This window comes from Urocitellus parryii, chromosome 9 (genome assembly GCF_045843805.1).
Source record: "Urocitellus parryii isolate mUroPar1 chromosome 9, mUroPar1.hap1, whole genome shotgun sequence".
Lineage (NCBI taxonomy): Eukaryota > Metazoa > Chordata > Mammalia > Rodentia > Sciuridae > Urocitellus > Urocitellus parryii.
In genome coordinates, this window is record NC_135539.1 from 129,215,622 (window position 1) to 129,230,460 (window position 14,839).

General features: G+C 32.8%; 1 protein-coding gene across 1 annotated transcript in view; it reads left to right on the top strand.

Moving 5' to 3' along the window:
• The window catches only part of Tpr (translocated promoter region, nuclear basket protein), a 60,203-nt gene that overhangs the window by 1,389 nt on the left and 43,975 nt on the right, over nucleotides 1-14,839 (top strand). Inside the window, exons 2-13 of the mRNA XM_026392822.2 lie at nucleotides 730-834; nucleotides 3,265-3,338; nucleotides 7,125-7,221; nucleotides 8,584-8,687; nucleotides 9,003-9,167; nucleotides 9,752-9,844; nucleotides 10,029-10,109; nucleotides 10,190-10,277; nucleotides 11,315-11,455; nucleotides 12,061-12,152; nucleotides 12,241-12,438; nucleotides 14,228-14,335. Of these exons, the coding sequence (XP_026248607.1) occupies nucleotides 730-834; nucleotides 3,265-3,338; nucleotides 7,125-7,221; nucleotides 8,584-8,687; nucleotides 9,003-9,167; nucleotides 9,752-9,844; nucleotides 10,029-10,109; nucleotides 10,190-10,277; nucleotides 11,315-11,455; nucleotides 12,061-12,152; nucleotides 12,241-12,438; nucleotides 14,228-14,335 (1,346 nt within the window). The remainder of the gene's footprint in view (nucleotides 1-729; nucleotides 835-3,264; nucleotides 3,339-7,124; nucleotides 7,222-8,583; nucleotides 8,688-9,002; nucleotides 9,168-9,751; nucleotides 9,845-10,028; nucleotides 10,110-10,189; nucleotides 10,278-11,314; nucleotides 11,456-12,060; nucleotides 12,153-12,240; nucleotides 12,439-14,227; nucleotides 14,336-14,839) is intronic.

Below are 14,839 nucleotides of genomic sequence, written 5' to 3' on the forward strand. Positions count from 1 at the left end.
GTAATTTTATGCGTTCAGTTATTTTGAGTATTTTACAACAAACCTTTTAAAACAAAGCAGTTTTTAACCTAAACATTTTTTTCCATGTAATTAATACTTTTAAAAATCTGCCTTATGTCAAGTAGTCTACTGATGTCTGAGTAAAATACTAACACATATGATATCTTGCCTGCCTTGAAGAAGTTAATTTATAAACCCCTTTTAGGCCTTATTTTCTTTTTGTCATGTAAGTCAGTTGGAAATTGCCGGGGTCCGATTGCAGCAGAATAACTGGGGGGTGACGAATAACTTGTGTACGTTGATACAGCAGGAATGGGAGCCGTTTATTGTAGGACAACAGAGCTATTTATACATTTTGCACAGCTTATCTTAATTAGCATAAACTAGATACATCAATCAACCAATAAGGAATCTCCACACTTAATGGCTCGCTTTTGTTACTTCTCAAACCACTCCCTCTGACATTTTGCCAGGCACCATCCAGACTTGTTTACGAACTCTAACATTTCTCTGGCAAAATACCAGGTGTTATTTTTGACTTATTTACAGACCTTAACAGGAAATGTTAATGAATCCTTTTGTGTGCTTATAGATGTTAGAGTCTCTTCTTTGGAGTACAGTTCCAATATTGTATCTTAGATTTTAAAATCAAAGTCATTAGGAATTAGCAGTATTAATAGTGTATTTGGTTTTATTTTTATTTTATTTTTTTCTACTTGCATTCTGTAGAACAACAGTATTTCGAGATAGAAAAGAGGTTATCCCACAGTCAGGAGAGACTTGTAAATGAAACACGTGAGTGCCAAAGCTTGCGCCTTGAGCTAGAGAAACTCAGTAAGTATTTATTTATACCTTTATAAGTATAAGCATTCTTGGAGTGTTGAGATCTCCAGATAATCTTTGTGTTGTTTGAAAACATTTGCTTACTGTATATGAAAATACTGGTTAAGTATTAGTGTTTTCGTTTATGGTGACATTGATTTTTTTCACTCAGTAAAGACTGCAAGAACACAGGGCTTAATAATCATGAGACTTGGGGTTTTTTTGTTCTTGTTTTGTTTTTTGGTACTGAGTATTGAACCCAGGGGCAATTAACCACTGAGCCGCATCCGTGACCCTTTTTATTTTTTATTTTGAGAGAGAATCTCGCTAAGTTGTTGAGGCTGGCCTCAAACTTTCAATCCTCCTGCCTCAGCCTTCCGAGTCAATTGGTGTGACAGGCGTTCATCACTGCACCCACCAATACCTGAGTTCTAGTTCTGATTTTGCTGTTAAAAGTGGTTTGGCCATATGTAAAACAAAGCAGAGTCTGATGGTTTTAAAAGTAGTAGGCCCACATGGGCTTCTACATAATCAGCTTTACATATCAAATAAGATTTTTAAAGTTATTGAAAAAGCTAAAGCAGTACATAACTGAACAATTGGGGTGATAGAATTGTTTTACATTGACAAATTAAAGCCTATTGATTCCATTATTTGACTTCTGTTGTTATTTTTATAAACATTTATGAAACTCAGAGTATTTCCTCTTTCAGGCCTAGTTCTTGTGAATGATGGGTAGCCAGTTCTCTTAGTTTTCTTCTATCATTAACTTCTAGATAGTACATAAGATTTTAAATGACGTGTATGTTCTTTTTTTACTATAAAAGAAAGCAAATGTCAGGTGACATTTAATAGAGGAAGGGCATAATTAATTCCTTTTAAATATAGCTTGATTTTACTTTAATTTGGAGAAGCAGGAAGCTCATAATCAAGGGAATGTTAAAATTTCAACTTTCTCTGAAAAATATTCATTGACTCTTTGGGTTTAACGTGTGTTTTAGCTACTCTTAGCACACTCCACTTTTAAAACATGATGTACATAGCTGATGTGTGTTTATATGTGCAGGAGCATAAATAAACTAGATCTGGTTCATCTGTACATAGCTTTTCCTTGACAAAGTAAATAAAAGATCTGTTCATGGGCTGGGGATGTGGCTCAAGCGGTAGCTCGCTCACCTGGCATGCATGCGGCCCGGGTTCGATCCTCAGCACCACATACCAACAAAGATGTTGTGTCTGCTGAGATCTGAAAAATAAATATTTAAAAAAATTTCTCTCTCTCTCTCTCTCTCTCTCTCTCTCTCTCTCTCTCTCTTAAAAAAAAAAGTTCTGTTCATCATGAAAATGGTTGTGTTTATAGCTTTAATTAATCTGGCTGGGTGAGAGTATAGGGGGCAAACCTACACAAAGATCAAATATCTTCTACAATTATGTTTATATTGGGGGGGAGGGTACCAGGGATTGAACTCAGGGGCACTCAACCACTGAGCCACATCCCCAGCTCAATTTGGTATTTTATCAGGGACAGGGTCTCCCTGAGTTGCTTAGCGCCTAACTGTTGCTGAGGCTGGCTTTGAACTCACAAGCCTTCTATATCAGCCTCCCCACTTCTGGGATTACAGGCATGCACCACCGAGCCCAGCTATGTTTGGATTTTTTTATATGAAGATAATTCTAGACCTTTAAGTCTGGAAAGCAGTGAAGAAATTAAAGCAAATTAAGAAATCTACACTAATTTAGCAGAGTTTTTCCCCCTTTTACAATCAGTGACTTAAATAGAAGTAAAAATTTGAATTGGTAATGATGTGTTGTTCATTAAATTGCTAGCATATAATATAGATATGTTTTGTGGAGGAAGTTCCAAAAAATATATTACTCATAATTATCTGCATTTTTTTTTAGGAGAGAAACTGTAAGGAAAGAGCATTATGAAGTAGATATTAGGGAATAATCATTAAATGTCAAGCATAATTTTTTCTTCCATGTTAAAGCAAGTCTTTAGAGTAATAGGTGTGGAATTGGCAAATGTCTTTTATTATGACTTACTCAATGTATTTTATTTGTTTAAATGATTTTTTGTCTTGATCTATCATTTTTACTTGATTTTCTCATTTATAAATTAGTTATGATGTAGTTTTGTATAACATATGTTGGTTTCTTCAGAAGATGGTGAAAAATAAGGAAATTGATAACTGTATGTTTTCACTGCAGATATTGGTAGAATTATTACACATTTGATTTTGGACATTGAATAGCATATTCAAAATTTTTGTGTAAAACAGTGAATTTGATATAAAGACCAATCTAGAATGTGTTTACAACTCCATCTTTCTGGGTTTCAATTTCTTTATTTTAAAAAAGTATAAGCATGGCAGCTGGATGGAAACACTCATTGCAAGATTCAAGCTGACGTACATATGTTCAAAATTTTCTCTTATCTAGACAGTCAATTGAAGGCACTAACTGAGAAAAACAAAGAACTTGAAATTGCTCAGGATCGAAACATTTCCATTCAGGTAAAAGATATTTCTATGTATAAAGTTAATTGTTAATATTCTCAAGGAAGGTTTCTGTTTATTAGATGTTAGTGGTAAAATGAAATATGTCCAATTAGGAGAAGCTACCAACAAAAACAAGAGTATACAGATTTTCTAGTTGGATATTTTTGTGTTATTTTGACAGATTGTGAATTTCTTTTATTCAATAAAAAGTCTATAAAGTGTATTATTCCAAATGTTTTGATCTAGTTGGTTTTTAAGTGGAACCACATTGATAATCATTTCCTTAAAGCAGTGATAAGAGTAACATTGAATTTGATTGTAACTATTACTGACCATTTTGTTTAACATAGTCACGCCCAGTGCTTCTTTAATCATATCAAACTTTGAACTATTAACATTTCTTTCTTAAGATTTACATTTGAAGGGCTGGGGAGATAGCCCAGTTGGTAGAGTGCTTGCCTTGCATGCACAAGGCCCTGGGTTCAATCCCCAGCACACCACACACACACAAACACACCTCTAAAAGAAGAAGAAAAAGATTTGCATTTGATTGAGGGGGATGGTCAAAGGTATTTCTTTCACATCTTTGAAAGAAAGACAAAATTCCACTCCCAGAATCAATAGGAACATAAAAGTCCCATGACATAGCTAGAAATAATTTCACAAGAAATGCAAACTTAAATATTAAGGAAATTAAAACACACTACTGAAAGTGCACCTTTATAAATGGAGATATAGCATGTTCCAAATTTATACATGTTGGTTAAAAGTATTTTGTCTCTAAAAGCCAAATGGGATAGGTTGAAATTTGGTATCATGGCTCTGAAGGAGATTTGGGGGAAAACATGTAATAATAACTAGAATAATTCTGAAAAAGAAATATCAGTTTCAAAGTACTTGGCTAGTCATGTTAAAATGTTTCACAAAGCCAAGATCATTGAAATTTTATGACGTTGGTATAAGAATCAGCATAAAGAACAATATATTTCTGAAGTACAACCCAATACAGAGGAAAGCTGCCATCAGTTCTTCATGAATCTGGACACAGTACAGAAAAACTAGGCAAACAAATTAAATTCGGGGGGGAAAAAGGTTTTTAAATTGAAGTAGAAAGCAATTCTTTTTTTTTTTTTTTTTCACCTTTTAAAAATGTCTCCATTATAGTTATATGTACTGACGGGATTGGTAGTCCCTATTGTAAGTGCACAAGATACATAATATAACAATACAATTTGGCCAATATCACTCCCCAGCACTAATACCCTCCCTCCCCACTTCCCAAGCCTTGGTCCCTCTACTGACCTCTTTTTGATTTTCACGAGATCCACCCTCAGCTTTCTTTTCCTCTTTCCTTTCTAGCTTTCACATACAAGAGTAACATAACCCTTAACCTTCTGTTGATTTATTTAAGTTAACATAATGTTCCCTAGTTCCATCCATTTTCCTACAATTGTTATCATTTCATTTTTCTTTATGGCTGAATAAAACTCCATTGTATATATGTACCACATCTTTATCCATTCATCCATTGATGGATGGTTGGTTCCATAGGTTTGCTATTGTGAATTGTGCTGTTATAAATGTGGCTAGGCATTTATCATTGTAGTATGACAACTTTCATTCTTCAGGTTAAATGAATACCACAGTGGTATAGCTGGGTCATGTAGTGGTTCTACCCTATCCTACTAAGGAACCTCCATACTGATTTCCATAGTGGCTATACTGATTTTTCAGTTCCACAAACGGTATAAAAGTATTTGATTTTCTCCACATCCTCTCCAGCATTTATTATTATTTGTACTCTTTTGTGGGGGGTGGATACCGGAGATTGAACTTGGGCACTCAAACACTGAGCCACATCCCTAATCCCTGCTGCTTTTTTTTTTTTTTTTTTTGGTATTTTTATTAGAAACAAGGTCTCATTGAGTTGCTTAGTGCCTCACTGTTGCTGAGACTGGCTTTGAACTCATGATCCTCCTGCCTTAGCCTCCCTAGCACTGGGATTACCGGCGTGCACCGCCACTGCCAGCTTATTTGTATTCTTTTTTTTTTTTTTTAACTAAAATTTTTTATAGCTTTATTTTATTCATTATGTGGTGCTGAGGTTTGAACCCAGGACCTCTCAGGTACTAGGCAAGTGCTGTACCACCTAGCCACAACCCAGCCCTTATTTGTGTTCTTGATGCCTGCATTCTGACTGGTGTGAGGTGAAATCTTAGTTTTGATTTGCATTTTCCCATTTGTAAATAATAGACATTTTTTCATATGTTTGTTGGCCATTTGTATTTCTTCTTTTCTTTTAAAAAGTGTCTGTTTCATTCATTTGCCCTTTTATGAATTGGGTTATTTGACTTTTTTGGTGTAAAGTTTTTGACTTCTTATATTTACTAGGTAATAATCCTCTGTCAAGAGTAGTTAGCAAAGATTTTCTCCCATTCTGGTAGCTTCTCTTCACATACATAATTGTTTCCTTTGCTGTGCAGAAATTTTAATGCTATCTCATTTATTAACTGTTGGCATTGTTTCCTGGGCTTTAGGGATCCTGTTGAGAAAGTCATTGCCTTTGCCTAAAAGCTAAAGCGTTGACCCTATATTTTCTTCTAGTAATTGTGTAGTTTCTGGTCTAATTCCTAGGTATCTGACCCATTTTGAATTGATTTTTGTGCAAGGTTAGAGATAGGTGTCTAGTTCATCCTTTTACATGGGGATAACCAGTTTTTCCAGCACCATTTGTTAAAAAGGCTGTCCTTTCTCCAGTGTATGTTTTTGGCACCTTTGCCAAGGATCAGATGTCTGTATCTGTAAGTTTTTCTCAGTGTCTTCTATTCTGTACCATTGGTCTATGTGACTATTTTTATGCCGGAACCATGCAGTTACTGTATCTGGGTAGTATAATTTGAAGTCAGGTATTGTAAGGCTTTTAGCATTTCTTTTTTGACTTAGAATTTCTTTGACTATTCTGTGTCTTTTATTCTTCCCAAATGAATTTTAGGACTGTGTTTTCTAGTTCTGTGGAAGAATGTCAGTGGTATTTTAATAGGGATTGCACTGAATCGGTGTATTGTTTTGGTAGTGACCATTTTAACAATATTAATTCTGCCCAACCATGAACATGGGAGGTCTTTTCTACTTATTCCTAGGTTTCTTTTGTTTTTGTTTTGTTTTTGAAGTTATTGTGAATGGATTTCTTTTCCTGATTTCTGTCTCAGCAGATTAATTGTTGATATATTGGAAAACTATTGACTTTTTCGTATGTTGATTTCATAATCTGTTACGTTGCCAAACATATTTACTAGCTCTAGCAGTCTTTCAGTGGAGTTTTTGGATCTTCTAGGTATAGGATCGTATCATCTACAAACAGTAATAATTTGACTTCTTCCTTCCCTATTTTTATCCCTTTTATTTTCTTCTCTTACCTAATTGCTCTGGCTAGAATTTCTAGCACTCTATTGAACAGGAGTGGTAAGAGTGGACATCCCTGTTTTCTCCCAGATTTTAAAGGAAATGCTTTCAGTTTTTCCCCATTTACTATGAGGTTTGTTTGGGATTTTTACATATAGTATTTATAACTTGTTTAAGTACTTAGCTAAAAAAGTGACACCAGAAAAATGTTTCCCATATTAAAAAGTGAAATTAGAATATTGGGATTGTGAATGTATTTTAAACTTTTTGGAATATAAGCTATAAGAGAAAGAAAACATTTTGAACTGTAGCTAATGTTAACTAAAGTGATAATTTCACGTTCAGGTCCCTGTATTACTGCTCAACCTTGTTTTCTCAAATTTGTTATTTGGTTTACAGAGCCAATTTACAAGAACAAAGGAAGAATTAGAAGCTGAGAAAAGAGACTTAATTAGAACCAATGAGAGACTATCTCAAGAACTTGAGTATTTAACAGGTATGTAGAAATGTTTAGTCATCTTCTTTCCTTTCCCTGTGATAGTGCTGGGAATTAACACTATGTGTTTCTGTTGCTGATGTTTCTTTATTATTGCTGTGTAATTCAAGGAATTATAAATTAGGACAATGTAATTTAATCAGGGTAATGTATCCTGTTATTTTTCTTTCTCATTTATCTATAAACAATTATCAAGACTTTGAAGAAGTGTCTAGAAAATGCCCAAAAGAGAAACATCCCAAAATAGTGGTGAAAATAGTGGTGATCTGGATCAAGATTGCATATACATTCTTTGACATACAAAGATCTTTGTTAATTGTAATGCTATTTGTAGTATCAGATTGCTCCCCCCACCCCACCTTTTTTTTTCTGGATAGTACTAGAGATTAAATTCAGGGTTTCTCACATGCTGGGCAAGAGCCTGAAAGCTTTCAAAAGATATGTGTAGAATCTAAATTCCCTTATTTTTTTCAGACATCCTTTCAATTCATAAGCGTTTAATATTAGAACTTTAAAAGAAAACCTGTATTTAAAAACAGACTGAAGGGAATTTAGGTCACAGGAATATAAAATACATGAACATAGAATAAACCATGCTATGTAAACAGTTGATATACTTTGGTGAACATGACTTTTAAACAGTTAATGGTATTGTGTTCCCTTTTTAAAGTGGTTTTTTAAAATTCTTATTTCCTTATAATAAGGGAAAGATTTTCACATATTCATGTTGCTATACAGTAATAATCAACCAGAGAACTAAACTTTTTCAGTATGAGAGAACAGTCACTTCAGAGTGTTTATTGATAATGGTGATCAGCTAATAGTAATTAGAGTTAAAGAAATTATTTTCATAAAACCCTGGGTATTAGGGAATCAAATGCATATATTATGGCTATTTTAAGTAGAAGGTTTTTATATTTACTATTGCTTTTTAACCTAAATATTAATAGCTCTTTGGGTTTGTATCTGGAACATTACGGTTAATATTACATATTTAGGGCTGGGGTTGTGGCTCAGTGGTAGATAGAGTACTTGCCTAGGATGCATGAAACACTGGTTCAATCCCCAGCACCACATTAAAAAAAAAAAAAAAAACCTAAATAATTATTCAATATTTACCTTAAATAGTATATTTAAATAATTTATATAAATAATGTGTTTGATAGGTAGACAGATTTTGTTTCTTTATAATATATTCATTAAAATTAAATTTGTAATTAAATATTACAGAAACAAGTTGAAATAGGGAAGTTGAGACCTACTTGCTTTATGTTAGAGATTTATATCCTGTAGATTTTTTAGATGTTTGATTCTTGTTATTTAACAAGTCATTATTTTCAAATTTTCACATGACCTTTCTAGAGGATTTTAAACGTTTAAATGAAAAGCTAAAAGAAAGCAATACGACAAAGGGTGAACTTCAGTTAAAACTGGATGAACTTCAAGCTTCTGATGTTTCTGTTAAGGCAAGTAATAAATAATTCCTAGTGCACAAAGTAAGTTTTGCATAAAACTCACCTAAATTTAAAATATAGGCAAGTTGTCCATAACATTATTAAAAGCTGTGTTTTGTTTTTAATTCAAGGAATTACACATTAGGGCAATTTAAATTTGAAATTTAAGTTGTTGTGGTTCTTTGTTTTCTATTATTTAAGAATATGTGTGAATACTTATTTTTGTTCTAAAATAAAATTCTGCTGTATCCCTTAGCCACAGACAAAACTCTTTTGAATAACCATATATTATTTTTAACTGTAAATATTATTTCTCAATTTCTTTAGTATCGAGAAAAACGTTTGGAGCAAGAAAAGGAATTGCTACATAATCAAAATAAATGGCTGAATACAGAGTTGAAAACCAAAACTGATGAACTTCTGGCCCTTGGAAGAGAAAAAGGAAATGAAATTCTAGAGCTTAAGTGTAATCTTGAAAACAAGAAAGAAGAGGTAAATAAATAAAATTACATTTCTCTTTATATTGGATATCACATTTGTGTGTCAGTTTATTAATAGTGGACCTAATTATTTGTTATATATGACTAATGGTCAAATGTGGAGGGTGTAACTTATTAATACTTAGCCTATAAAAATAACAAATTGCATCTAAATAAAGAATTTATGGGGCTAGGATTGTGGCTCAGTGGTAGAGTGCTTGCTTAGCATATGTGAGGCACTGGTTTGATTTTTTAGCACTACATATAAATAACTAAAATACAGATCTATTGACAACTAAAAATATTTTAAAAAGAAAGGAATTTATGATTTTTATGACTCTTGATACCATCAACTGTCTTTTAACATATCTTTCTTTCCTAAGTTGCATGTTTAAGAAATGGTTTTTGAGTTTTGTGAATTAAATCCAAACATTTTAGCCCATGAGCTGTTATGTTTCATTTTCTTCAATATGCATATGCATACCTTGTGTAAATTACCTTTTTTGAATGTATGTACAGAGGGGAGAGGTTTGCTCTTTCTTGGTGGTATAAACATCAAATTCATTTCAGTTAATGACATCCCCTCCCTGTTTCTAGGTGTCTAGACTGGAAGAACAGATGAATGGTTTAAAAACATCAAATGAGCATCTTCAAAAGCATGTAGAGGATCTATTGACCAAATTAAAGGAGGTATAGATGACTACTATAAAGATCTGTTTCTTTTACAGAAATATTAAGAACTTAAGAAGCTGTTATTTTATAAAATGAGGACGTATTTTTAACTTTCTCTGTTACCATAAAATTTCCAGAAGTCTAAATGGTATAGCTAAGTAAATAAAATCACTTGTTAAAATTGGGGTTTTTTTCCCTTCAGGCCAAAGAACAACAGGCCAGTATGGAAGAGAAATTCCACAATGAATTAAATGCTCACATAAAGCTGTCTAATCTATACAAGGTAAGGCTTCCATAACATATGTTGGTACCCTAAAGTAAGATTATTGACTGGTAGGTAACTTTTTTCTCCTTGGCTTTTAGAGTGCTGCTGATGACTCAGAAGCAAAGAGCAATGAGCTAACTCGGGCAGTGGATGAACTACACAGACTTTTGAAAGAAGCTGGAGAAGGTAAGTGCTTCCAATTATGGGAAGATTATTGTTTATGAGAGAAAGGTATTTTTTTTTTTAAGTTTGTTTAGGTAATTGGCATTAGAAGTCAGGCTTTCGTTTATTAAAAACAAAATTTAGGGGCTGGGGATGTGGCTCAAGCGGTAGAACGCTCGCCTGGCATGCGTGCGGCCCGGGTTCGATCCTCAGCACCACATACCAACAAAGATGTTGTGTCCGCCGAGAACTAAAAAAAAAAAATAAATAAATATTAAAAAAATTTAGTACAGAAGAAAGATCCTTAGATTAGGAAAATTAGAATTATATTTTAAAGCAAATAGTGTATTTGAAAATATAGATAGCATTCATGTAGTAATTCTTATTTTGTAAGTGAAAACTTTTTTAAGTTATCCATAGCATATTGTAAGGTCTTTTATTGTCTTAAATTCTTGCTTTTTCTTCTTAATAACATGTAATTATAGTTGTTGTTCTGTATCTGCAGGGGTTGGTTCTGCAACCCCTCAAGGATATTAAAATTTGAGGATGCACCAGTGTCTTATTTGAGATGGTGTAGTGTTTGCATGTAACCTACACAAATCCTTTTGTTTATTTTTGGTGGAACTGGACCTTTTGCATGTCTTTGTGTAGTATTAGGGATTGAACCCAGGTGCTAGTCACCTGGTCTTAAATATTTTCAATCCTTGAATTGAATTCATGGTGCAGAATTCAGTGATATGGTGAGTCAACAGTGTTTAGGTTCTATTCCAGTCATTTTCTGTATTGAAACCAGACATATATTACAGCCACTTTTTTACCGTTTAAGACCTCATGTTTTCCTTCTGGGTATAAGACATCAAAAGAAGAAAGAGACTCATTAGGCAAAGACATTTCAGGGATTCTAAGTAGAGTAATGAGGTACAGTAGATAATTGTCAGTTGTAGCCTCTTTAGAACTTAACTGTTGTCTATTGAAGGGGAAAATGACTATTCTCTTATAGTTTATGAACTGTAAGTCTTTAATTATATATTTGGTTATTCTCTCTTTAAAAATGCTTTTAGCCAACAAAGCAACACAAGATCATCTTGTAGAAGTGGAAGAATCTAAAGATCAAATGGAAAAAGAAATGCTTGAGAAAATAGGGAAATTGGAGAAGGAATTAGAAAATGCAAATGACTTGCTTTCTGCCACTAAACGAAAAGGTATGGCTGATAACGTGCTGTTTTGTTCCTTGAATTACTAAAACTTGTCTACATAATAGTTTAATTACACTAAATTATGACAGTATTTATCTGTCATTCTCTCATGTAAGAAACTATCACGTTATACAATTAGAATGTTTTACTTTAAAAAGAATTATCTATATCTTTACTGAGCCATCGGATATAAGTATTATTTGATCAATTTCTATATTGGGTGTCAATTCTCAGGGCACTTAGTGTTACTGTAATTATTGTGATTCTTAGAATTGGGTTGTGTTACGTGACTTTGGGTTCTCATTTTTTAAATTTTTTCATAGGAATTAATAATTGATATGTGATAGTTCCTTTCACTTATCCTTTGCTTCATTTTAAAAAGTTATTAATAATCCTGGCATGGTGGTATATATCTGTAATCCTAGCAGCTCAGGAGGCTGAGGCAGGAGGATCAAAAGCTTAAGGCCAATCTGGACAACTTAGTGAGACTGTCTCAATATTAAAGGGGCTGGGGATATAGCTCAGTTGTAAAGCACCCCTGTTTCAGTCCTCAGGATCATAAGAAATAAAAATAAGAAAATTATACTAGATTTTTATGTGTGTTGGCACAGGAGCTATACTATCTGAAGAAGAGCTTGCCGCTATGTCTCCCACTGCAGCAGCTGTAGCTAAGATAGTGAAACCTGGCATGAAATTAACTGAGGTAAGAATGCCATTAAATCTTGTTATTTTTGGTAGACTACATACTCCTATTATTCAGCTTCAATTTGAAACAACTCATCTACTTTCAGCTGTATAATGCTTATGTGGAAACTCAGGATCAGTTGCTTTTGGAGAAACTAGAGAACAAAAGAATTAATAAATACCTAGATGAAATAGTGAAAGAAGTTGAAGCCAAAGCACCAATTTTGAAACGCCAGCGTGAGGAATATGAACGTGCACAGAAAGCCGTGGCAAGTTTGTCTGTTAAGCTTGAACAAGCGATGAAGGTTGGTTCCACTCCTAAATTTTAGTTGTTGCATTAAAAAAAAAAAAAAAAAGTTTATTAGATAGGTATTTCTTGAGATATTTGAGTCAGAAAAAGCTAAATATACTTTTGATTGCTATAGTAATTAAACATTTTGAAGCTTCTTACTACATTATTAAATACTTTTAGTTATAAGATGTTCTACCTTCAGTTAAAATTGCTATAGCCTTTCACGTTTTTTAAGGCATTTGATATGTTTTCTTTAGGATTCTCTAGTGGAGGATAATAGCCAATCTTCTTGGACTGCTTTTAAAATAACAATCTGTAATAGAACTCTTCTAAGTTTTGCCTGATCATTCTTTCTCAGATGGTTTTGATAGCCTATCTAGTAATGCTACTGTTGTTTGAATATAGGTAAGAACTTTTTAATACCATTTCATAATTTAGCATATTTTTTTAAAAAAAAGAGAGAAGAGAGAGAGGATTTTATATATATATATATATATATATATTTTTTTTTTTTTTTTTTTTTTTAATTTTTGGCGGACACAACATCTTTGTATGTGGTGCCGGGCCGCACGCATGCCAGGCGAGCACGCTACCACTTGAGCCACCTCCCCAGCCCCTTGGAATATTTTTATATACATTATTTTGTTACTCCTTGTATACAAAAAAATTCAAGGAAATTCATCAATACCCTTCTAAAGATTTTTAACTTGATGAAGTGTTTATACTCTAATGTTTTGCCTTTTTAAGAGTATACCTAGTAATGGTACTGAGGGATGTCTATAAGATTTATTAAATGAGTTCATTGCAGAAATTCATATAAATGAATTTGTATCTGCCATTCTAAACTGATAAATTTCTTATTGTTTTTGGAGAATACAAGTAAATTATATCCTTAATTCAAAATTAAATCATGGCTGCTATTATAATTTAAAAGTCAGTTTAAAGCCATTTATATTATGTCTAATGATCTCTTTCTTCTGAATCAAAGTAAGTCTTTAAAATCTTGATCTGATGGGATACTGACTTTCTGACAACCCCCCTCCCATCATATTTTATCCCCTAATTCCTGCTGTATGGTTTGGAAAAGGGGTCAAATGGGTCCAGTTAAATCTGTCACTTTCTCTGTGTTGAGGATGTTTGCCTGGAGCTCTTTTTGTTTGAAAAGTGGGTGCTGAGATAGAGTGGCTTAAGAATTAGAACAGTAGCTGATTATTGTGGATAAACTGTTTGTTCCTTCATTAATATACAATGTGTTAATTAAAATCTTTAAATAGTTTTCACAACTGCTAAGGAATTTAAAACCTTTGCCCTGAACTGTGAGTGATACTGTGATATGAAACTTTTTACAAAGCACAGCATGTATCTTCAGCCATATGTTTACTTTTGATGTTTATTTCCAGATAACCAGTGTAATAATGTTTATCACTGTATTGTAGTCCTTTTTTTTTGTCCTAGTCATAGAGATTTTGAGGGCATTAATGTGTCATCATATTGGTAATACATTATGAATTGATGTGGCTTATATGATTGTAGTCAATGAATTGGTGAAGTAGATAATTTTCCATTGTTTTCATAGTGACACTATAATGATAAACATTATTTGTAATATTGAGAAATGGCATGTTCGTATCTATATACAATTTTTCTTTTTTGAAGGCTACTGTATCATGTAGAATATTTATTTTATAAATTGATTAATATGGTATTATAGCAATGTATATTTTAGTTATTCACATGCTTACTTTATTTGTAAGAATCCTAGAAGGAAGTATAGAATTTTCACTTAGGTTTACATTTTAAAGGAAATTCAGCGATTGCAGGAGGACACTGATAAAGCCAATAAACATTCATCTGTACTTGAAAGAGACAATCAGAGAATGGAAATACAAATAAAAGATCTTTCACAACAGGTTAGAATATTTTGTTTCCTTTTTTCTTTCTTTCTTTCTTTAAATACCAGCTATCTGGTATTAATAAGGTTTTAATTGGTTTGAAGATATCTAAGAATTACCACACAAGTAATTCTGAAAAACTGAGAATACTACTCTAGCAGAGTTATAGCCCAGTCATTATTTCTTCATATCTCCTCCCTATTTTTTCAGGTGTTTGATAAATTTTTAAATTTTATATACTCTCTATAAGTATACAAATAATTCAAAGATAAGTAAAAATTTTTCTCCAATTCTCACCATTCCCATACACCCCCATCTCCTAGAGTGTAAGTAATATTCTAATCTGATGAATATTCTTTCATATCCTTGTTATATCTAAAAACATATATCTAATAAGCATATGTAAACATGTAAAATTTGTATTTACTGAAATAAAATACTATATGCATTATTCTGTTGCTTTACTTATTAAAGAGACACAGTTTCACTATATTACCTACATTGACCCTGATCTCCTGGGCT